This window comes from Cnephaeus nilssonii (assembly GCF_951640355.1).
Source record: "Cnephaeus nilssonii genome assembly, chromosome: 4".
NCBI lineage: Eukaryota > Metazoa > Chordata > Mammalia > Chiroptera > Vespertilionidae > Cnephaeus > Cnephaeus nilssonii.
The window spans coordinates 59631831-59657631 of record NC_137075.1 but is presented as its reverse complement, the minus strand read 5'-3'; the positions used below and the strand labels follow the sequence as shown (position 1 = coordinate 59657631).

Genomic DNA, 25801 nt, shown 5'->3' with positions numbered 1-25801 from the left:
ATGGGCCCCTAGAACTTGCCCAGTCCTCAACACAAGTCTTCCTACCTCCAACATGGGCAAGTCCAGTCAGCTCTCTCTCCAAGACAGATCCAGGCCATCCACCTCTCTCCCTCTCGAAGGTGGCTCCCTCCATCCAAGCTGCAGTCCCCTCACCCTGAACGGCCCCCAACCCACCCCCTTGCCTCCATTCTTGCTCCCCTGCAATCCCCTCTCATGCTGTAGCCAGATGATCTTTTTGAAACATAAATCAGTCTGTAAGCAACGCAACGGCAAGAGATGTTACCTGTTTTACCCACAACTATATCCCCAGCACCAAGAGTGTGAATGCATTCAATTCCTTTGCTTAAAAATAAATCATGGCTTCCTACTAGTATTTCCAACTGCCTAACTTCCCATCACGGCCTTTGAGGCTAACGATCTGGTCATATTCCTGGCTCATGACAAACAGTTCCACTGGTTCCCTTTCCGCTCCTCAAACATGCCAAGCTTCTTCCTGTTTATGGCCTTGGAACCTGCAGTCCCCTCTTTCTGGAATGTCCTCGTCCCCGTGTGTCTCCTCCCCCATGGCTGGCCCCTTCTGTCATTCTAGTCACAGTTCAATCACCTTACATCCTCACTACCCTTCTTAAAATTGTTGCACAATCACTCTCCATCACATTACCAGAGCCCTGACCTAGGCTGAAATCACCTTGGTTACTCCTGTCAACACTGCTAGGATGTACAGCAGGCCTAAGAGCAGCAGCCTTGAATGTGTGGGTCCCTACTGTAGCTGCAGGGCCTGTAACAATGCCTGGCTCCCAGTGGGTAGCTGAGTAATTCATCAGTTCACTTAACTCCATGTTCCAGGACTTGGTTTTCTACTTTAAAGGCTCAGAGACTAAAGCTAGCTGGTGCTGGAGGTGATCAGGTCCTCAAAAATGAACTTAGACTAGTGAAAATGTACGGAGACAAAGGCCGACCCCAGAACACCAATTAGTTAATGTACACTGAAACAACTATCAACAGAACTGAACAAATACTCAAATTCCATTCAATTCGCTGTCTTCATGCCCTGGAGCCACGCCACATGACAAACCAAGTCGAATGGATAGAGTTAAAACAAAATGAACTTGGATAATGTGATGGTTAATTGTATGTCAATGTGGCTGAGCCATGGCATGCCCAGGTAGCTGGGTAAACAGGAGTTCTGAGTGTGTCTGTGAGGATGTTTCTGGAAGAGATTAGCATTTGAATAGGTGAGCTGAGTAAAGTAGAGGGCCTTCCTCAAAGTGAAAGGGCACCGTCCAATCAATCCTTTGAGATGAAGCTGGAATTTTATTTCTGCCTGACTGAGCTAGGACATAGATTTTCTCCTGCCCTCAGCTCTTCTGGCTCCCAAGCCTTCAGACCTGGACTGGAATCTACACTATCAGCTTTCCAGTTCTCAGGCCTTCAAACTACATCACCAGCTTCCCAGGTCTCTCGCTTGCAGACGGCAGAACTCCTCAGTCTCCATAATCATGTGAGCCAATGCCTTATAATAAATAAAGTTTATATATAGCCTATTGGCTCTGTTTCTCTGGAAAAACCCTACCAACACAGATGATAATCACCGAAGTCCCTCTGCTGGTATACCTGTTCCAATGCGACATGATCGCTGAGCTGCAGGCCAAAATTCCCTTTTTAGGAAAAATACATGAAGTCCAGGAGCCAAGACTCTCTCCTCACCGACAGTGCAAGATGTTCAAGTTCCCATCTATCCATCCTTGTCCACGCCTCTGCCTTGACATGTTCATAAAGCCCAACTCAGCATTCATCACTTGAGTTCAGAACGCCCATTTGTAAGTTATTAAACTATCAAACTGTGTATAATCTAATCAATTAGATAAAGGCTTGATATGGTTTCCCATAACCCAACTAGGTCAAAGCCAACCAGTGGGACCTTATGACGCATGGGAACCAGGAGCAGCTGCAGATTCCAGTCAGCAGGTAGCAGACCCCACTGCCTACCTCTCCAGAGACACAGTCAAAGCTCTGAGGGGACGTGAAGTCCCAACCACTTCCTCAAACCATCCAATTGGCATGGAAAGGAAAGCTTACCACCAACAAAGGGCTATGGACTGCTCACCAGGATGTGGCTTCCAGGGATTGATAAGAGCTTAAGTAAAAGACAGTATGGATAATCCAGACATGCAAAATTCATAGTTGACTATGTTACCTCTTCTAAATTTATAATGATGATAATTTGTGTAAAGTTTCTGAGGAATGAATAATTGATGACATACTCCACATTGCAAGGCAAACTGCCAGTGAAGACAATGGGTGGGAAGGTATTTAAACAACGTATTTTTTCATTCAACATTCACCAAGCACCTTCTGTGTACTGGTACACAAGAGTGATCTGCTTTGACACCGGGATCTGCTGATAGAACATGGGCAATAATTACAGGGTTCGGGTAGGCCCAAGGAACCTGGAGACACTGATTATGCAACATTTATTCAGCTCCTACTATGTGCTAGACACTGGTAGGTGCTAAAAAATAGAAAAATGAAGACTTAGTTGTAGTTTCTGAGGATCACACAGACTAGTGGTTTGACAACATTTTACTTTTCTTCCTGTGTATACTGTTTTCAGAGCCATATGGTAGAGAATTAGAAAGACTTTTCTAAGTAAATTTACTAAGATGTAGTATTCACATTAACTTAATTTGACTAGCTCTATCAGGAGCTTTGGAGTAAGCTCTATATGTTAAGACTGGTTTCAGTTTTAGTTTTGTTATACAAAATCACCTGCATAGACACATTTTTATAAAACAAATAATTCGTAAAATTTTACTGAGTTAACTGAAAAATATGTGTAAACCAGTAATAAAAATAATTTTAGAACCACAAGCAATTTACAGAAGAAATTCATTAAGAATCTACAGACAGCCCTGACCGGTTTGGCTCAGTGGATAGAGCGTCGGCCTGCGGACTGAAGGGTCCCAGGTTTGATTCCGGTCAAGGGCATGTACCTTGGTTGTGGGCACATCCCCAGTAGGGGGTGTGCAGGAGGCAGCTGATCAGATGTTTCTCTCTCATCGATGTTTCTAACTCTCTATCCCTCTCCCTTCCTCTCTGTAAAAAGTCAATAAAATATATATTTTTAAAAAAGAATCTACAGACAAAAATGTATATATACACTTTTCACATCATTCAAATACAATCTGAACATCTTCATACCTCTTTACTTTAAAGATGCAAATACTACATTTGTATAATACCCACCTCCCAATTTTATATTACTGATAAAGACTTCCTTTTAGTACTTTTAAAATTTTAATCTACACCATAATTTCATTTTTTTTTAAGTTTGGCTACAATATGGCAATTTCGATGTTTCATCCAGCATCCTAATTTTGATTATGTTTGAGTAAACATACTCAGGCTTATAATATATATAAAACCATATAGTAAGTTTTTCATATCTACTAAGCTTCCTAACTTCCTTCTGTTACTTTATAATGATGCATAGTTATTACCAGTCATAAAAGTAAGTGTTCACATGTGCAAAATTTTACCAGAGTTAGATTTTGCTCAGTTTCCCTCTCTAGAATGGAAATAATCTTTTCAATTGCAGAATTGTACACTGCAAAAATTATATGCAAATGGGAAAGAGTGTTGTCTGCTAAGGCAAGAGTAATCATTACATAATATGTGTTTCAGATGAAAAAGCAGACTTAAAATTATTTTAAAACTTGTTGCACTGTAAATTGCTTTTAAAAATCATCTTAAACACATTAAAGAAAAATTGTGTTAAAAACTTAAAGAAAAAAAAATTAGCGAAAGCCTAAATGATTGATGACTTCAGAATTCTAGGTATGTTTGCTAATGACTCAAATTATCTAAGCTGTGCAATGACCTCGCATTAAAATAATGATAAGGCAGGGAAAACTCAGTGAGCTCTAAAGCTAGAATTACCCAGTGTCATGAAGAAATTCTTCCTGAAGGGGTAGAAATATATAGACAGCAAAGAATGGCTGACTAGCACTGCCCGTCGCATGTGGGAGTTGGTGACCGAAGGTCGGGGTTCTAGAAGAGCCTCCAGAAGGGAAAGCAGAAAAGTGGAGGGAGCATATTGTTAGGGTCTAATAACCTGGGTTTAGTCTCAGCGCTGACACTTCCTGGCCTGAGACCTCAGACAAGTCCCTTCATTTGCCTGGGCCTCTGATGCCTCATCTGAAAGGAACACGGTTTGCACAGATGACCTCAGGGTCTGTCTCTTCTAGTCCTTTTTACTCCCAGCAAATCTGCAACTGGCCTCACTCTGAATTGGGCCTGTATTCACTTAATAAGCATTCATGGCACAGGCGGGGTGGTGGTGGTGGTGGGGATGAGAGGGAGGGGACGCGGCGGGGGTGGGGGGGTTGGGGGGTAGAGCATGTGCTGGGGGGTGGGGGCAGCCGGGGAGAGGCCAATGGGGGAAAAAGGAGACTTACGTAATACTTTAAACAATAAGGAATTTAAATTAAAGTAAATAAATAAATATGTCAAAAAGTGCTAAAAAAAAATAAAATAAAAGCATTCATGGCATTACATTGTGCTGGACAATGCAAAGGTGAGTAAGACAAGGTCCCTTCCATTTTAAAGAGCTCACGATCTATCGAGGGAAACAGACTCGTAAAAAAACCCAGTGTCAATCCTCTTCAGTAAGGGCGATGGTAACAGGGGCAAGTACACTAAGGGAAAGGAAGTGAGCAGGGAGGACCTGGCAGGGAGGGCTTCCTAGCAAGAAGAAACTATTAAACAGCACTGAGGGCTTAGCTGAAGCTAGAAATTATATATTTAAAATAGTTCTCAATCAATGATTCTCTCTTGTCATTGATGTTTCTCTCTCGTCCTGTCCCTTCCTCTCTGAAATTAAAAAATAAAATTAAAAAAAATCCCTGGCTGGTTTGACTCAGTGGATAGAGTGTTGGCCTGCAGACTGAAGGGTCCCGGGTTTGATTCCAGTCAAGGGCACATGCCCAGGTTGCGGGCTCGATCTCCAGTAGGGGCGTGCAGAAGGCAGCCAATCAATGATTCTCTCTCATCATTGATGTTTCTATCTCTCCCTCTCCCTTCCTCTCTAAAATCAATAATAAAAAACATTTTAGAAAAAAATAAAATAGTTCTGACTGTTGGATTAGTACATAGTTCTGACTGTTGGATTACTACATTAAATTCCTTATTGTTTATAGTTTCCAAAAGAGTAATTATTCCCCAGATCCCATAGTTGCAGCTAAAACACTGTCAACTCTTAGGTTGACAGAAAAAAATCAAGTCCAGGCTTTTCTGAGGGTAGAAGGGTAGAGTCACACTCTGCTTTGACCTGAGGGCAGTAATGCAGGAATAGATTGGCTCCCATCTCTCATCCACATCAGCAAAGGGAACCCAGCTGAGTACTCACAGGAAATGCTGGGCATGGAGAGAATGGGGAGGTCATGCTATTCTCTAAGGTGCAACATAGGGTGTTTGTATTTTTTAATGACACTCTTCTTTGGCATTGGTTGAGGATGGGAACCTGAGAATCATTTATCCCTAATCACTTTGATTTTATATATTTCCCTCTTTAGATTTGGGTGTGGAGGGCTATCAGCTCCCTAAACTATCTCTAACCCCTTTCAAAAGTGAAATGTTTAACTTGGGGTTCTTCAATTTTGTGAAGGGACCAAATTAGGGTTGACAAGTGATTCAGCCTCTGAGATAAAACTGCTTTAGCACCCCAATATAAAACTGGAAAGATCATCGTAAATACAGACACACACCTTCCAAAAACAAGTAAATTATATCTGCCAGTTTCTTAAATGTTCTATGCCCCCTCGGATGTCATTAGAGTTCTTTGTTTCAGGCAATTGGACCTGACTTTGCCTAACTTTGGGGGAGGGGGAAATGGAATTTATGGGAAGGATATAGGGGGAAAGTACACACAATCAACAGGGCAGCTGGGGATCCTGACTGAGAAAAAGACACAAAGGCACTTCCTAGGGTCCAGGCAGCAAAAACCACTGGCCAGTATCCCGCACGCAGGCACAGCTGCTGCAGGGAAGATGCTCCAGCCCTTTCCAGTCCCTGGATGGTTCTGCTCAGGTTTCAAGGTCTAGGACAGTGATGGGCAACCTTTTGAGCTTGGTGTGTCAAACTTCGCCAAAAAACTGAGCATAACTCGGGTAGTGTGTCACTTTGAGGAAAAAACTAACTCCAAGACTCTAGTCGCAAATGTTTCATCCTCAGGAGCAGCAAATGTTTCATCCTCAGCATGCGGCCGCGTATCATCAGAAATGGCTACGCGTGTCAGTGCTGACACGCGTGTCATAGGTTTGCCATCACTGGTCTAGGAAGTGAGTCTCAATGTTCTAGTCTAAGGTAGGAACTCCAAGCCTCTTTGCCTAAAAAGGTGATAAGGCATCCTGACTAATAGCCATCCAGTTTGTAATCAATGAAAGAAAAACACATCCCACAAGGAAATCAAACTGCTGTGACCAAAAGAAATTGGAATGGATGCCACCAGTCTCGGAAGCAACAAAGATCGGCTAGATCCCCTTCATAACACACAGCCCTTTAAACATCATAAGAAGTAGAGACCAGAAATTTTAGAATCCTAAAAGCCAATGAACTTCAATTAAGGTACAATTCTGAGTGAATCTCGGTCCTTACTAAAGATACGTGAGAATCTCAAAGAAGAGTGAAAATTGGTAACCATGTGGTAGACTAGGACCTCACTTAGGCATAAGCTAAGTGAAAACTTTCAAAAAGGGAAATTAACTATGCAAACAGAAGCCATAAAAGAGCTGGATAGCTATATTAATATCTCACAATATAGACTTTAAGAAATATTACTAAGACAAAGAGAGACATTTTATAATGATAAAAGAGTCAATATATCAGGAAGATATATACAACTATAAATGTAAGGGAGGGGCAAAAGTAGGTTTACAGTTGTGAGTAGGCAAAACACAGAGTTTATTCTTGTATTATTATTTATTAATTATTGTATTATTTTCTATGAACAACTCTTGGGCACCTAACAACAGAGGCCCAAAATATTGAGAGAATTGAAAGGAGAAATAGACAATTCAACAATGAGAGTTAGAAATTTTGATATTTGATAGAACAAGAATCTTAATAAATTTAAAGGTATTAAAAATATACAAAGTATATTCTCTGTTCACATGGAATTAAATTACAGATCCACAACAGAAATAAACCACAAATATTTGGAAATTAAACAACAGATTTCTAAATAACACATAAGCCAAGAACAAAATCAAAAGGAAAGTTTTAGAATATTTTTAAATTAATGAAAACAAAACACAGCATACCAAAACTCATGGGGAGCAGCTAAAGCAAGGCTTAGAGTACACTTTATAGCTTTTAACATCATTATCAGATAAAAATATCTTGAACCAATTACCTAAGCTTCTACCTTAAGAAACTAGAAAAAAAAAGCAAGCTTAATCAAAGCAAGCAGGAATAAAGGAAATAAGAGTTGAAATTAATAGAGTAGAAAACAGAAAAGCAATAGAAAAAAATTAATAAAACCAAGAGTTGGTCTTTAAAATGATCAGACTCAATATTATTTAGATGGCAACTTTCGCCAAATTGAATCTATACATTCAAAATCTCAGCAGGTTTTTCTATAGAAACTGACAAGCTGATCCTACAATTTATATGAAAATGCAAAGGACTTAACATGGCCAAACAATATTGACAAGAAGAACAAAGTTGAAGGACTTACACTACCTGATTTCAAAAGTACTCTAAAGCTAGAAATTAAGGCAATGTGGTATTGGCATAGGAAAACATGCAGATAAATGGAATAGAGAAATAAGCCCTTATATTTTACTAGAGGACCAGTGCATGGATTCGTGCACCTGTGGGGTCCCTCGGCCTGGCCTGCAGGGATTGGGCCAAAACGGGCTCTCCAACATCCCCCAAGGGGTCCCAGATTGCAAGAGGGAGCAGGCCAGGCTGAGGGACCCCACTGGTGTACCATCGGGGCCGGGGAGGGACTGCAGGAGGGCTCCAGGGCATGTCCAGCCCATCTCGCCCAGTCCCAACTGGCCGGACCCCAGCAGCAAGCTAACCTACCAGTCGGAGCATCTGTCCCCTGGTGGTCAGTGCGCATCATAGCAACTGGTCAAACAGTCGAATGAACAGTCGGACACTTAGCATATTAGATTTTTATTATATAGGACTAGAGGCCCAGTGCATGAAATTCATGCACGGGGGAGGTCCCCTCAGCCCAGCCTGCACCCTCTCCAATCCAAGACCTTCGGGGGATGTCCAACTGCCGGTTTAGGCATGATCCTAGGGATCGGGCCTAAACCGGCAGTCAGATATCCCTCTCACAATCCAGGACCGCTGGCTCCTAACTGCTCACCTGCCTGCCTGCCTGATCGCCCCTAACTGGCCCCCCTGCCAGCCTGATAACCCCTAACCACCTCTGCCTGCCGACTAGATCACCCCTCACAGCCCCCACTGCCGGCCTGGTCGCCCCACGCAGCCTGGTGTTCAGTCGTTTGGTCGTCTCTCACTAACCCCCCTGCCGGCCTGGTCGCCCACACAGCCTGCTTGTTCAGTCATCTGGTTGTTCCTCACTAACCTCATTGCCGGCCTTGTCGCCCCACTCAACCTGTTCAGTCTTCCGTTCGGTTGTTTCGGATGTGACGGCCCCTGGCTCTTTATATATATATAGATGCTCAATTGGCTTTCGACAAAGGCCAAATGGGAAAGTGATAGATTTTGCTGGGCTACCGATATGCAAAAAAATTAACTTAGAGCTTTACCCTACTTCATACATAAAAATTAACTCAAACTGGGTCACTGAATGTAAAGAACTAAAACTAAAATTGTAGAAGAAAATAAGAGAATATCTTTGTGACCTTGGGTTAAGCAGTTCTTAAGACTTAGAACTAAAAGTATCTATAATAATAAAAGCCTAAGCGACCATCGCAACCGAACGGACAACCAAACAGGCTGCGTGGGGTCACCAGGCCGGCAGGGGGGTTAATGAGGAGCGACCAAACAACCGAGCAGCAGGCTGCATGGGGTAACCAGGGCCGCAGGGTGGGGGGGGCAGTTAGCGGCGACCAGGCCGGCGGTGGGGGGGCAGTGAGGGGCAACCAGGCCGGCAGAGGGGGGCAGTGAGGGGCAACCAGGCTGGCGGGAGGGGGAAGTTGGGAGCAACCAGGCCAGCGGGGGGGCAGTAAGGGGCGACCAGGTCGGCAGGGGGGGAGGGGCAGTTGGGGGTGACCAGGCCAGCAGGGGGGGCAGTTAGGGGCGATCAGGCAGGCAGGCAGGTGAGCAGTTAGGAGCCAGTGGACCTGGATTGTGAGAGAGATGTCCGACTGCCGGTTTAGTCAGACATCCCCTGAGGGGTCCCAGATTGAAAGAGGGTAAAGGCTGGGCTGAGGGGACCCCCCCCCATGCACAAAAATTTTGTGCACTGGGCCTCTAGTCCTATCTAATAAAGAGGGAATATGCTCATTGACAGTCATGCCCTCACAAAGATGGCAGCGCAAACAGCCAATAAGGAGGGAATATGCTAAATGACTGTCACGCCCTCAAAGATGGTGGCACCCACAGCCACATGATGGCGGCACCCCGTCCCCTCAGGCCCGCCTGGGCGGCAGGCGCGCGGCACGGCCAGACCTGCCCCCAGGCGGGTCCAGCCACTCCACTCGCCTGCCTCCGAAGTCCCCCAGTCCCCTTAGCACCTCCGCCACCCAGGGCCGGCCCGAGGTGCAGGCAAGCCTCAGATATTGGCTGCCCAGCTGCCCAGGGCCGCCCAAGGCTTAGGTAACCAGGGCCAGCCAAGGCTTGCGCTGCCGGCAGTGGCAGCAGCAGAGGTGTGACGGAGGCATCACCTTCCCCTGATTGCCGGTCGCCTCCCGCCCCTGAGGCTCCCGGACTGTGAGAGGGGGCAGGCCAGACTGAGGGACCCCCGCTCCAGTGCCCCTAGTAAACTATAAAAAAAACACCTGTAATTTGAAATTTATTAAAATTAAAAAATTTTGCACTTCAAAAACCACCATTAGAAAATGAAAATATAAGCCACAGAATGGGAGAAAATATTTGCAAATCACATATCTGATAAGGGACTTGTATCTAGACTATATATGAAACTTTTACAACTCAATAATAAGACAAATAATCCAATTTAAAAATGGGTTCTAACACATGCCACAACATGGATGAAACTTGAACACATGCTAAGTGAAATTAACCAGATACAAAAGGACAATACTATATGATTCCATTTACATGACGTACTAGAATAGGCAAATTCACAGAGATGGAAAGTAACTCAGAGGTTACCAGGGGCTGAGGGAAGAGTGAAATGGCAATTTATTGTTTAATGGGTACAGCATTTCTATTTGGGATGACCAAAATGTTTTGGAAATGGACAGTGGTGATGATTGCATACAACACTGTGAATGTAACTAATGTCACTGAATTGTGTACTGAAAATGGATACAATGGTAACTATCTTACCACAATAAAAAATCAACTTTTTAAAAATAGTCAGCAGACTTGAGTATACATTTCACCAAATAAAACACACAAATGATCAGTAAGTATATGAAAAGGTGCTCAACATCATTAGTCATCAGGAAAACTCAAATTAAAACTACCATGAAGTACCACTACACATGCCCTATAATGACTATAAAAAAGACAGATAATACCAAATGTTGGTGAGGATGTGGAAAAACTGGAAACCTCATATATTACTGGTGAGTTGTAAAATGATATAGCCACTTTGCAAAATTGTTTGGCTGTGTTTTAAAAAGCTAAGCAAAAGCTTACTATAAGACCTAGCAATTCCATTTCTAGTAATTTACCCAAGAGAAATGAAAACATATGCCCATATAAAGACTTGTACACAAGTGTTCACAGCAGCTTTATTCATAATAGCTAAAAAATTGGAAACAATCTAAATGTCCATCAAATAATGAAGGGACAAACAGAATGTGGTATATCCATACAATAGGATACTACTCAGACATAAAAAGAACATTCTTCTAGAACATGGCTGAATCTCAAAGAGATTACGCTAAGTGAAAGAAGCCAGATGCAGATGACTTCATAAGATTCCATTTACATGGAATGTCTGGAAAAGACAAAGTTTATAGAGACAGAAAACAGATTGGTGCTCACCTGGGGCTAGGTTAAAGGTAGGAATTGATTGCAAATAGGCTTATATAAATTTTGGGGTGTGATTTTTATAAATTTACTAAAAATCATTGAGTTGTACATTTATAATGGGTGAATCTTTGTGGCTTTTAAATTATACCTCAATAAGGCTGTTAAATACATACATACATACATACATACATACATACATATCTGACACCAAAAAAATGAGGTTTAATTTCCTAAGTATAATTAAGACACCAGCTCTATGACTTGCAACAAAGGTTTTCCTTAATCTAGTCAATATACTTTTTATTCATATAGTTAAAAATTACATGTGAAGGATATTAATATTGTTCAGTGATGGAACCCAGGCCCTAAATGATCTTAAGGTTTCTGAACTAAATTATGTGATCCTATGGTTGAATAAATAGCAGTAAATTTACAAACTCTAAAAATAGACAACACTGGCTATTTATTGGGCTCATTGCAGAGAAAAATAAAACAATAAAAGAGGAGTCTGAGAAGCAATTCAAATCTCTAGGTTGTTTGAGTAATAAACTATATTATATAAAATCATCATGACCTAGAAATATTTAATCAGAAGAGCAAAGGCTGACCTAGTAATTGGCCTAATAGCTGTCTTCAGGGATATAAAGAATTTTTACAGGGAAACTATTTGACTAGTTCTCCTCTCCATTGAGAGCCAAAAAAAAAAAAGTGATTTAATAATCAGCAAAGTAAATTTAGATTAAACAAAATAACACTGGCAGTAACTGCTATCAAATACTGGAATAAATTTAACGAGGATTTTGTTCAAGCTGTTTCCTGGGCAATCAGTAAGAACAGACAGGACAGAACAGACGGCGTTGGCCTGAAGGCATTCCTGCCTGGCTGGGGGCACTGGACTGGCCCACCTCCCGGCGGTGGAATGAGTCTGTGGAGTGGAACACAGCCCGCCTGAGGCACACACCTTACCTCGATGTCCCGGTTCAGCTGCTTCACTATGGCAGTTATGTTTCTGATGTGCTCCTCCAAGAAGAGCCTGGCCAAGCGGTCGCCTCCCCCTTTGTTTTGCATTTTCTGCAAACTGTTGACGATGTCGTCTTTAATTCGGAAGGCGTGCTCTACGAGGGCGGCGGTTGTTTTCTCGTGGCACAGGATCCTGTCTTCCAGCTGCTCCATGAGGTTTACAGTGTAGGGTGCCATGGTCAGGGACTGGCTGTGTCGGGGCATGGTTCTGACGCGTCTGCGGGAAGGAGCCATGTTACTGGGGTTGTTAATCAGGGAAAAGGTCACGGTTAAAGCCAGATTCAAGACTTCCCAGAGCAGAAAATGCAAATTATCTGTCCCTACAAGCTCAGTGAAGTTAGGGGCAGGGTTTCTGCCCCAAAGACTTTCCTTCGTGAGCTGGGCAGCATCTTTCAACAATCGTACCCAGAGAGTCAAGTGTGCTGGTAGCAGGTTCCATGACCTCTAAAAGCAAGAGGCTGTCGGAACTGGGCACACTGACTTGTCTTCCCAGTATAAGCTGTGTTATCAAGATCAAGCTTATTGCCCTGGCCAGTGTGGCTCAGTTGGTCGGGCATCATTCCTGTGCACCAAAAGGTTCGGGTTCAATTCCTGATCAGGACACATGCCCGATTGTGGGCTCAATCCCTGCTAGGGGGATGTGCAGGAGGCAGTCGATCGATGTTTCTCTCTCTCTTTCCCTTTCATTTCCCCTCTCTCTAAAAATCAATTTTTAAAAATCTTAAAAAAAAAAGATCAAGCTTATTAATAAAATCTCCTGACATGCTTATTAATAAAATCTCCTTTCTCCTCATAAAGCAGTGGTTACAAACCCAAATGCCTACAAAGGTCAGGCAGGTAACATAAATGAGTGAAGCACACTGGATGATGCAATAGGGAGTGGGGTGGGGGGGGAGACTTTGGAGGATTGGAAAGGGCAGTCCTCAACTAAAAGGAGCCACAATTCTGCTCCACCTCTGAGTGACCATCTGGGAATGCCAGGTCCACTTTTCCAAATCACCTGATATTCAAGAAGAGCCAGAAAATCCAGACTCGTATGAGAAATCACCTGATTGTTAAGTGATAACAACTAATTTAAAAAGTATTTAAGGTGATGTAGTAGATCAAACAATGTATGTCCACAAGCCAATATTGGCCTATGGACACCCAATTTGCAACTTCTGGTTTAAAAGGGCTCACAGAGACCTCAGTCCCCCATGTGTCCAGAATTATATTTTACTGTTGACCAAAAGTACATCGGTACTGCAGGGCTAGTGTGAAGCCTTCACCTCTCGTGGTCTCAGAGTGGCCCACAGTATCCGACAAATTGAAAGCTGGAGAGGCTACACAACACTACTGCCCTTGCCCTTGAACAAAACCCTTCCTGGATAATGAAACAGCTATCACACAGTTTCATTTACAAAGGCCATCACTCCCACTAGCAGCCTCTATGGGATTGGTAAAAAGAAAAAGTATACCTTAGATGCATATTTTCCATATATTATACCTTTCCTTGGTGACAAGAGAAGGAAATACAGTGCTCCGCTGGGCCATTTTTCTTTTTTAATAATTCACATCTGTTGAAAAAATAAGCATTAAATTATTTAACAGTTTATATCTAGAGCTTAAATGATCTCTAAAGCATACTATTAAGTTGCTAAGTGGACCATAAATTATGCTGACACACTGATCAGTTATATTATTAAAGACCTTATGACTTATGTGTGCAATAAACAGAAGATGTTTCCAAATAAGGAGAAAAGAATCAAGCAAAGTCAAATGTTCCTGAAATTAATATCACTAAGCCTGGTGAGACAGACTAACAAGGACTGTTAAATGTAGTTTCCTGAAGTTTCCTCATCCCATATCTGTATTTCAAGCTTCAGAAATCACTTTTATAGAAATAAGACAGTTTCTGTACCAGGCTTATTCAAGCTTGTACTTCTCCCTAGAAATTACAGGAGGCTTCCTTAGTAAATTTGATCTCAGCAAATTTAGTAAATTATACAGCAAAATAAAAGCACTTGTTTCTAACATGAATCTAATAATTTATGAGCAGTGGGATCTGATTTGAGGAAACCTGTCTATCCACTAAGAGAATCCTATATAATAAAGAGCTAATATGCAAACCATCATCACACCCTCACGCCGTCACGCAGTAACTGTTCAGACACTCAACACTGGGGAGAGAAGAATGGGGACCAGCCAGGCACAAATGTGCTCACGAGAGAGGAATGGGGACCAGCCAGGCTGAGGCCCAGGAGAGGGACAAGTCACCTGCCCCGCTGTCCCCAAGCCGCCCACCCACTGTCCCCTGCAGTTGCGGCCAGCCTGGGCAAAGCCGGCCTGGGTCCTGGGTGCCTGCGGCTGGCCAGAGGGAGGGAAGCCCAGATGCCTGCGACCAGCTAGAGGAGGGAATCCTGGGTCCCAGGTGTGGGGTGAGGCAGAGGTGGTTAGGGGCGATCAGGCCAGCAGGGGAGCAGTTAGGGGCGATCTGGCAGGTAGGCAGAGGTGGTTGGGGCAATCAGGCAGGCAGGCAGAGGTGGTTAGGGGCGATCAGGCAGGCAGGCAAGCAGGCGAGCGGTTAGAAGCCAGCAGTCCCAGATTGCAAGAGGCAGTCGGATATCCCCCAAGGGGTCCCGGATTGGAGAGGGTGCAGGCGGGGCTGAGGGACCCTCCCACAACCCCCCACATGAATTTCTGGGTCTCTAGTGAGGATAATATTCATTAAAACTTTGTTGTAAGATATAATCATTCATATTACATCTTGCATATAAGGAACATTTGATCATCACAACACATTAGAAATCTGAGCAAAACTGGAGGGTTTTAAAAATATTCCATTACTTAGGTTTCTCAAAACTGTTATTAATTGGCTTAAAACAATGAATGCCTACTAACCATGATCTGATTCAGTAATGAGTTCTCATTAGATGCTGGATTCAGAAAGCATTTCTGATTGAAACCATTGTTTTGGCATCATCTCTCCAGTATGTTATTTTTAGTTTTGCAATGTGAACATTTCACTTTCCTAGATACAGAACTTCAAATTTAAACAAATTACATTTAAGAAAAAAAGTGATTCATACTAAATAAGCTATGATGCCAAAGAAGTTCTTCAGTAAAGATAAATAATTTCTGCCCTGCCCATGTGTCTCAGTTGGTTGAGCATCATCCCATACACCAAGAAGGTGCTGGTTCAATTCCCAGTCAGGGCACATGCTGGAGTTGCAGGCTCGATCCCCAGTAAGGGGCATGCAGGAGGCAGCCGATCGATGCTTCTCTCTCTCATCAATGTTTCTCTCTCTCTCCCTTCCTCTCTCTTTAAAATTAATAAAAATATTTTTAAAAAGATAAATAATTTCTGCCATTTACTACTTAAAATTAGGACAGTGTAGAAGCTGTTCATATAATCTTTATCATTTTAAAGCTGTAAAATACTTTAGTTGAGGTATTAATCCACAGAATAACTAACCTAAGAAATAGTTATTTGGTATCTATTATGTAGCCAATAATCTAATCATTTTTCTTGGGCAGCAGCTAGGTCAGGGAGGCGCTGATGAGAATGGGTAAGATTTTCCAAAGTAGAGAACAGAGAGGTAGTTCCACACCTTTTCTCCTCCACACCCAACACTATCCAACACATTCCCTGCCTCAAGGGCTTCACAGCCTACAGAGAAAGGTAGACGTCTAAACCAACCAAGAAACAATGGGGTAGTGGCTTAGGAACCATGTGAACAAAAACACATGGGAAGAAAACACTAATTGGAAAACATATGTGCAACCCATGTTTAGTGCAGCGTTATTTACAATATCCAAAATATGGTAGCAACTTAAGTGGCCACTGACTGATGAATGGTTAAAGAAAATGTGCTATATACACAGAATAAAATTTTACTCAGCCATAAAAAAGAATGAAATCTTGCCACTTGCACCCTGGCTGGCATTGCTCAGTGGTTAGAGTATTGTCCACATACCAAAGGGTCATGGGTTTGATTCCCTGTCAAGGGCACATACCTGGGTTGCAGGTTGAGTGTAGATCCCCAGCCCAGTTCAGGTGCATGCAGGAGGCAACCAATTGATCTCTCTCTCTCTCTCTCTCTCTCTCTCTCTCCCTTCCTCCTTCCCTCCCTCCTTCCTTCCCTCCCCCTTCTTCCCTTCCACTCTCTCTGAAAAAGCAATGGAAAAACATCCTCAGGTGAGTATTGACAAAACAAAACAAAAAATCCTACCACTTGTGACAATATGGATGGACCTCAAGAGCATTACGCTAAGTGAAATAAGTCAGGCAGAGAAAGACACTCACCATACAATCTCACTTACATGTGGGATCTGAAAACAAAAATTAAAACAAACAAACAAAAAAACCCCAAGCTCATAGATACAGAGAACAGGTTGGTGGTTGCCAGAGGTGGGGTTTGGTGGGTGCAAAAAATTGGTGAAGGTGGTCAAAAGGTACCGACTTCCAGTTATAAAATAAGTCCTGGGGATATAATGTGCAGCATGATGACTATAGTTAACAATACTGTATTGCTTCCTGAAAGTTGCTAAGAAAGTCAATCTTAAAAGTTCTCATCACCCAGAAAATATTTTCATAATAATGCCAGATGTCAACTAGATTTATTATTGTGATTTTGCAATACATACAACTATCAATTCATTATGTTGTACACCTGAAATTAATATAATGTTATATGTCAATTATACCTCAAATTAGAGTGTTTTTAAACATAAAAAGCTAAATGGGAGGAAAAAAGAGAGGGCCTCCTTTTTCTTGGGTAGCAGCCAGGTCAGGGAAGCACTGATGAGAATGGGTAAGATGTTCCAAAGTAGAGAATAGAAAGGTAGTTCCATGCCTTTTCTCCTCCACACTCCAACACTATCTCTACTTGCTTTACTCTCAACGCACTCTGACCTAACCCACTCTTCCAGCCTCATCCTGGGCCACTCTTGCTGATTCCCCTTCTCCAGTCAACTCTAATGGAAAGAGATGAGTAAGCTCTCATAGTCCAAAGACACTACCCACTAAGATAATCGGACCCACAACTCTTGCCCTGAGCCCACATTCACCAAGCACATCATTTAGCTTCCCATGTGGCTGTGCATAAAAAGGGAACATGGGGCAATCAGCAAACTCAAGACCCAGTCTACCTGCAGCTACTATTCTCATCGTGAATTAACAACTGGAATTACACCTCAATGGGAACCGAGCTGGCATACGTCAGTCTCAGGGAAATCTGATCATCTCTAAGGGTCCTAACAGAGATGAATATCTAAACCCATGTCACTGAAATGTGATGATCACAACATGGTTTCCATTGTGGGGGACAGACTCTTACATAAAGTGGCCCCCATGACCCCCATGTTCTGGGACTTCACACCTTGTGTGATCCTCTCCCCTTGAGTTAGGTGTGACCTGTGACTTATTCTTAACCAACAGAACACAGTAGCCACCAGCCAGGTGCCAGTTGTTGTCAGCTGGGATTCGACACCAAGTTATATAGCGTGTATATATAGTGCAGCTTACTAGGAATATTTTTAATTTATTTAAAAATTTTTAATTATTTATTTTATAATCTAACTTTTAAGTCATTTAATAGACTTCTAAATAATTGTCTTGCTTAGAAAACATCTCAAAAGAATTTTTTTTTTTTTTTGGTTAATCCTCTCCCCAGGATATTTTCCCATTGATTTTTAGAGAGAGTAGAAGGGAGAGGGAGAGACAGAGAGAGACATCCACATCGATTGGTTGTCTCCTGCACACACCCCGACCAGGGCTGGGGAACCTACAACCGAGGTGTGTGCTCTTGGCCAGAATTGAACCCGGAACCCTTCAATCCATGGGCTGGCACTCTATCCACTGAGCCAAACTGGCTAGGGCTCAAAAGAATTTTTTAATTTACCTTTAAAGAATACTGAAGACAGAGTAAGAACTATTTTTTCCCTAATAACAGTGGCTCTGTTCTAGCCAGGGTAAGCAAATTATAAAATAAATCTAATTTGTCACAAGATACCATTTCATCCCATCAGGCTGGCCAAAATGCGGAGTGGCAAGACCACGAATTGACAGGAACATATACGGAACAACGGGTACACCAGGTGGGAATGGGAATCGTCACCACCACGTTGGAAAGCCATCTTCAATATCTAGAAAAACTAAAGGGGACCCAAACCCCGTGACTCAATAATTTCCCCCCAAATTTCTCAAACATGTTCACAAAGAAACACAAGAATACTTAAGGCAGCATTGTTTCCAAGAGCGAAAAAGTGGGCCAGGGAGGACCGAACACCCGTCATCAGGCAAGTGGGTGAATAAACCATGATATGTTCACAAATGGCTATTGGTTAAATGTCCAACAATGAAAGAGTAGTTAATAAAACATGGCACATCCACTCAGGAGGATGGCTATTTGAAATAATGGTTACAGAGGCTATGAAGCTGCACAGGAAATATTTACGTGCTAGCTTAACGTTAAGGTTTGTTAAAAAGAACAAGATGGGAACAGAGATCTACAGTACTAGATAGAACCACAATCAGAGCCTGGAAACCAGAACTTTGTGCCAGGGCAGCACAGTGTAGGTAGCACAAACATTTTAACTTAATGCATTTAAAAGAACCTGGCAAAATTTTAAGTCCATCCTTGTCATGTCCTCTCCTCTTCCTCCTCCTCCTCCCCAATGTAAGGAGCACCGGAACCTGAGCCAGCAGAGATAGATGGTGCGGTCAAGGTCAAGGTCAAGGTCAAGACAACCCTGCACCTTTGTATGCACAGCTTCCCTTCCTCTCCTATCTGACCCACCACCGGACCCCTCTCTCCATGAATGGATGCTTCCTTGGGTTTGTGGCTCTCTTTAACTCTGCTCCCCCACCACACCCTGTGCCAAATTGGTGGGATTGTTCTGACGTGTGAATAGCTGGTGTTTGGGTAAATCATTTGTTTTCAGTACAAGGAGGAGGAGGAGGAGGGCTGTGTCACTGAGGCCAGGGACTAATTCCAAAATCAAAGTATCTAGACTGATAAGAAAGTCAGAGCCCTGGCCAGTTTTGCTCAGTGGTTAGAATGTCGGCCCTCGGACCAAAGGGTCTCGGGTTCGATTCCCAGTCAAGGGCGTGTACCTCAGTTGCAGTTTCCATCCCCGGCCCAGATGTTGGGGTGCATGTGGGAAGTGATGTGTCTCTCTCACATCAATGTTTCTCTCTCTCACTCTCGCTCTCGCGCGCTCTCTCTGCTTCCAGCCAGTGCAGAGATTGCTGCATGATGGATGGGATCTGGTCAACCTGCAACAGACACGTCAGGTCCACATGGGGTCACAAATGGGCTGGAAGCATCCAGACTCCTAGAACTCATTGGCCACTGATGTTGTTGTTTTGTGGTGTGTGTGTTTTTGTTGTTGTTGTTAATCCTCACAAGAGGATATTTTTTCCGTAGATTTTTAGAGAGAGTGGAAGGGATGGGGGGTGGGGAGAGAGAAAGAGAGAGACAGACAGACAGACATCCATGTGAGAGAGATACATTGATTGGTTGCCTCCCACATGCATCTGGACCAGGGCCAGGGATTGAACCTGAAACCCAGGTATGTACCCTTGACCAGGAATTGAACCTGCAACCCTTCGGTGCCCAGGCCAATGCTCTAACCACTGAGAAACACTGGCCAGGGCAACTGATGTTGTTTTAATCTATTCTACAGCTTAGAATAGTGTTAATGTTTTTAAGAGAACCCCTGCAAAATAAAACAGATTGGTTTTTTTCCCATCTATTAATAACAGCTATTTTGAAATGCTATTTAAGTCTTCTATTGTTACTTGAAGTTTTCATGGATTATGCCTCCCAACTGAGCTGCAGGGGACAGCAGGGGCTGCATACCATATGAATCTGTAACCCCTATGTAACCCAGCACAGCATCTCTTCACAGACACCCCTAAATGTTTGTTCATTGGCTTGTTTTTCTAATTTGGTAAGGCCCGTTGTTTTAATTACCGAGTCGCTCTGCCCAAATGACATATCGATGGCTGACTCAAGGTCCCCTCCAGCTGTGAGCTTGGCAGACGGCTTCAGGTTGCCCTGCACGGGCGCTCACACATGCGTGCACGCGCACCAAAAGAGAAGTGTCTTAATACTACTGTTAGGGTGTTTTATTATGATCAACGGCTATATTTGGCAACTTTTCTTTCCAGCATTAGAGAAGACACATGACCAAATGTTGAAAAGGGAATCTGCCAAATGCAACAGCTAGAACAGAAGAAATATTATTAAAAGCTGGTGCAAACTACCTCCTAAACTACCAACACCCCCAGATGCACCAAGGATCATCCAGGAGGGAGGCATGACTTCATATACTCATGCAGGCAGACTGCTAATTGTGACTCTGGGGTTCTCCCTGTATGACTTTCTACCTGAAAAGCTCAGGATTTGGGCTTGGAACAAAGTCCCAGCCTCCAGCCTCCGCCCTTTTTCTCATCCCCAGTGGGAGGGGCCGGACTTCTCCGCTGAAAAACCGGGAGTCCATGAGAGACTCTCTTATTCGTAATAACAGCTTGAGTCCAATGCATTAATTTTATAACTATTTTAGAGAGAGCAGGGGAGGCCTCCTGAGTCCTCTGAGAGGTAATTAAAAATGGGGAGCAAAGAAACCTGAAATAAACAAAAACAAGCTGAAGCCACGAGGGGTTTCTGAATAACATCTTCCCGGTTAAACCATTTTAAGAATCCCATAATGCGACAGCAGCCCCCACACATTCTCGCCCACATAAACAGGCTTTTTATTTAAGCCTCACTCAGCTAAGCAGCAGATTCTCTTGCCTTCACTTCTGGAGCTACTCTATCCAGAGATGTTATCGGCACAAAAGCATTCTTAAGAGGGAAAAGCTGATGGCCAGCCAGCAAGGACAGGCACGTCTTCAGGAGGAGAACTGTCGTTCCAATAACCTCCACCACTCGCCACCCTCAAACCTGATTTCCGATCCCAAACGCCAATTGTGCCTGAACACAGACTGAAAAATTCAGGCCAGCACATTTTGTCAGCCAGCACATTCCCAGTAACTCTCCTGGTGTGCCCGCAAGCTAATCAAATACACCGTTTTATTGTCAACGATAACTACATTTTTAACATACCAAGAATCATTGACCCCTGGGCGGGGGGACAGGGGGGGATCAACAAATGACCACGGAGTAATGAAAAGCAACTGTTTTCTCTTCTTTCACCTGCTTTTATGTCAGAAACCCCTGGCTGTAGTGGCTCAGTTGGTTGAGTGACGTCCGTGCACCCGAGAGGTTGCCAGTTCCATTCCCATCAGGGCATAAGCCTGGGTTGCGGGGTTGATCCCCAGTCAGCAACCAATCAATGTTTCTCACATCTGTGTTTCCCTCTCTCTCTTTCTCTCTCTCTCTCTCTCTCTCTCTCTCTCTCTCTCTCTCTCTCTCCCTCCCTCCCTCCCTCCCTCCCTCCCTCCCTTCCTCCGTCTCTCTCTAAGCATGTCCTTGGGCGAGGATTAAAAGAAAAGAAAAGAAAAAACACACCCATGGCACATAACCACAGCTAAAGAGTAAAAATAATAACAATAATAAAGTCATCAATATAAGGAGAAGGAGGAAAATAGAAGAGGCATCGAGAGAAAGGAACAGGCAAAAAGAGTGAAATAAAGAAGAGGAGAAAGCGTGAAGGAGGATGGGGGAGGAAGGTGGCTGCTGGCAGAGCAGAGAGTGGGCCAGACAATGAGAGGAGAGAGACAGGTGTCTGGGGGCTCCGAAGGGAGGACGTGAGCCTGAGACACGGCTCCTCACACATTCAGCTGCTCGTTTCAGACGTGAAGAAATAGATGGGCCATTTAAAATATACTATGTTAGATTTCTCTACTCTCTTTTTTTTAAAATCAAATATGTGGTTTCTTTGTTTTGACACAATTACACAAAATTAAGGTGTCACCAGGGGAAAATCCTTTATTCCACTTACAACGTGGGAATACCTTTTCGAATCACCCATCGTTTGGCTGAAAGGCCCTATTTCTGAATCACCATCCTCTCCTCCTCCTTCCTTTGGAGGAAGGCATAGGTCTCACCCACCGTCACGCACCCGGTGCTAGCAGACCACTCTATGGTCATTCTGTGCATGCGCTCAATGATTTTAATCAAGTAATTCAGTGCACTCAACAAATACTCACAGAGCTCTACAGTGCTGAACAAGACACAGCCCCCGCACTCAGGAGCTTCAGCTCAATGCAAGCTGGAGAGGCTGGGACAGGCCACGTGAGCGCTACACACCAGGCCTTGCCTCTGAACGGAAGGCAGGCTCAGTTTGAACTTGGCCATCAAGAAAAGCATTTGAGCAGCAGGTGTTTGAGCTGGATATTTAAAGGGGTGCGTTAGGTAAATGCAAGCAGATGAGAAAGGGTGCAGGGAGGACAAAGTAGAGGAAGTATTGACGAGTGCAAATTACCACGTACACGGGTTCCTGTTGGTAAGCAGTGAAAGACAAGGCTGAGACTGGGACTGGGACTGGGACTGTACTCAGAGGCCTGGACTCCACAACAGTCTGGAGCAGGAGAGAGACAGTAGAACCAGAAAGGAAGGGACATTTTAAAAAATTATTTTTATGTGTTGTGTGTGTTTTTTTTAATTTCAGAGAGAGGGAGAGAGAGAGAGAAACATCAATGATGAGAGAGAATCATTGATCGGCTGCCTCCGGCATGACCCCTACTGGGGACCACGCCCACAACCCGGGCATGTTCCCTGACTGGGAATCCAACCCTGACCTCCTGGTTTACAGGTCGATGCTCAACCACTGAGCCACACTGGCCAGGCAGGAAGGGACATTTTGAGGGAGACGGTGCAAGGGCCACAACACCCTCAACACTCAATGACCAACTGGATGTGGGAGTGTGAAGAAGAGAAAAGTCAGAATAACCCAAGTGATCGAGAGCAGGTTACAGAGAGAAAAATGATAGCACAAAAACCATTAAGGAGGTACTGAGGACACAGTATCTCCCCTATAGGCCGCCTCCCTAATAATGGATAACCCGGATCTATCATGAGAAAACACCCAAAGAACCCAAGTTGAGGGGTACTCCACAAAATAACCAGCCTGTACCCTCCTAAAGTGTCAAGGTCGTGAAAGACAAAGGACAACTGAGGAAAGTGCTAGATGGCGGGAAACTAAAGAGGCACGACAACTAACACAGGACAAGATCCCGGATTGGATCCTGGGCCAGGAAGAGACTTTTAAAAAAATATTTACCCCCTTTTTGCTATAAAAGACATTCTTCTGACTACTGGTGACACCTGAATAAATCTGTAGACTAGACAATAGTACAGAATCCACGTTAATTTCTTAATTTTGGATACTTGTTATGCAAGAAAATGTCCTTGTGTGTGTTTTTTAGGATGTTATTCAGTGTTATAAGTGGGGAGGTAAAGAGGACCGTGTCTACAAGTAACTCTGAAAACGGTTCAAGAAAAATTACAAGAACATACGCAGGTATGCATACATCTAAACACGTGTGTGGAGAGAGAGAATGTGATAGAGCGGGAAGGATAAAGCAAGTAAGGTAAGTAGTTAATATTGTAGAACTGGAGCAAAAGGTATCTGGGAAAAAGGATTAAGGAAGCTAGGATGAAGAGCTGTTTTGAGACAAATAGGCTTGTGGGTATCAGATTCTGAATGGAATTTGGGGAGGGCAGAGCCACACATGTAGCTTTGAAGCCGTCTGGGAGGCCTGAGTACAACCTGGTTAACAGCAGGGCTCTGAGGTCATATTGCCACTCTGTTCCCTAACTGTGCCTTCCTTAAGCTGTTCTCATTTCTCCCTGCCTCAATTTCCTCACCTACACAGCAGGAACGATAAGACTATCTGCTTCACAGAGTTGGAGCGAGGGTTACAGGACATAATACAAGTGAAGCACAGTGCCCAGTATGGCACCAGATAACTAACTGTCCGTTAACAACTAATGTTGGAAGAGGAAAAGGCGCCCAGGATCCCACATAATCCTACGTTCAGACGTCAGGAGGGTGAAGGAGAGAAATGAGGCCTGAGTCGCACCTGGAGAACCAGAGACAAGAATAGAGAGAGGCTCAGGAGGACAGTGGCTGCCGGGGGCAGACACAGGGCAGAAACCAAGGTGGGGAAGGGTCTCAGCTCTGCAACCAGGACCCCTCCCCAGGAGCCGGGCAAGAAAGCAGTTTCCACAGAAAGTGAGGGCGAGGCCAGAGGAGAGATGGGCAGTCAACACAGGGGCTTCATACAACACAGAACTGCTGCCTCATACCGGAGCCCACAGGACTACTTAAATAGGATTTGAATTAATTTAAAATTGACAAAAATTAGAGATTCAATTCCTCGGTGTCACTGGCCACATTTCACATGCGCAGCAGTTGCACATGGCTAGGGATTCCCATGTTGGACAGCGCAGATATCAAATATTTGCATCATCGAAGAAAGTCCTACTGGACAGAGCTGGGACGCCAGCACGGTGCCTTCTATTATGAGAATGATGACTTACTTGACTATATGGTGAGGGGAAGGCTGGGAAGGGTAAGGAGGGACGGAAGAAACTGAAGAAAGGGAATAACAAATGGAGCAAGTTTCCAAAAGAGGCGAGGAGGAAGGGAAGAAATCCAGAGACAGGAGAGTGTGGAGTGCATGTAGGTTAATTTGGGGAAGGGAATGAGAAATATTTTCTTCCCTGGAGAAAGAAAACAAAGCAGGACAAAAGTGGGTAAAGACAAAGGCTTAAGTGAGGAGGGTACTTTGGGAGCTTATACTGAGGGAGAGGGCACTCAACTGGGACATGGATATCCTATCTAATAAATAGGGAATATGCTAATTGACCCTCACACTGTCACAAAGATGGCAGCACCTACAGCCAATAAGGAGGGAATATGCTAATTGACTACCCCGCCCTCAAAGATGGCAGTGTCTGCAGCCAATAAGGAGAAAATATGCTAATTGACTACCCCGCCCTCAAAGATGGCGGTGCTGCAGCCAATAAGGAGGGAATATGCTAATTGACTGTCTCGCCCTCAAAGATGGCAGTGCCCATAGCCACAAGATGGTGGTGCCCAGTTCCCTCAGCCCCCCAGCCGCCCAGGGCTGGCCCAAGGCATAGACAAGCCTCAGATGGAAGCTGCCCAGCTGCCCAGGGCCGCCAGAGTCTTGTGCTGCGGCAGTGGCAGCAGCAGAGGTGTGATGGGGTGTCACCTTCCCCTGATCGCCAGGGCTCCCAGGCTGTGAGAGGGGGCAGGCTGGGCTGAGGGAACCCCCTCCAGTGCATGAATTTTCATGCACGGGGCCTCTAGTCCTTGATCTTATCGATGAAGAAAGGCTATCTCCTGAAAGGAAACTGACTAGAAGTTTAAGGAATGGAAAAGTCTGGCATAATCTCTAAAAGAATGCAGTCCAGAGCTAATTAACCAAGGATTTTTATTTTTTGTTTTCCACAGAAAAGCTAGACCTTGGTGAAATTAGAGTAGAGCCAGCATAAATGTTGAATGGAATCAGTCTTCCCGTCTTTGTGACTTTCTCCTAGATAACTTGGCAGGCTGGAGAAGAAAAAGCAGATAATGAGGGTGATCTTGGATTGAGGACTGCCATATGAGAAGTCCAACTTGTTAAGACAAAGGTTCTGGAATTCCAGACAGAACTGAAATGGCTGGCAATATA

At 44.0% G+C, this 25801-nt stretch overlaps 1 protein-coding gene across 3 annotated transcripts in view; it reads right to left on the bottom strand.

Annotated features, from left to right (window-relative positions):
* The window catches only part of FAM81A (family with sequence similarity 81 member A), an 87606-nt gene that overhangs the window by 37831 nt on the left and 23974 nt on the right, over positions 1-25801 (bottom strand). For 2 of the 3 annotated variants that reach the window (XM_079767973.1, XM_079767972.1), the window contains exons 2-3: positions 13626-13724; positions 12115-12385 (exon numbers count right to left, since the gene is read on the bottom strand). In XM_079767973.1, coding sequence (XP_079624099.1) covers positions 12115-12385; positions 13626-13645 — 291 coding nt within the window. In that variant the 5' untranslated portion in view covers positions 13646-13724. The remainder of the gene's footprint in view (positions 1-12114; positions 12386-13625; positions 13725-25801) is intronic. The other variant, XM_079767971.1, reaches the window with a different exon arrangement.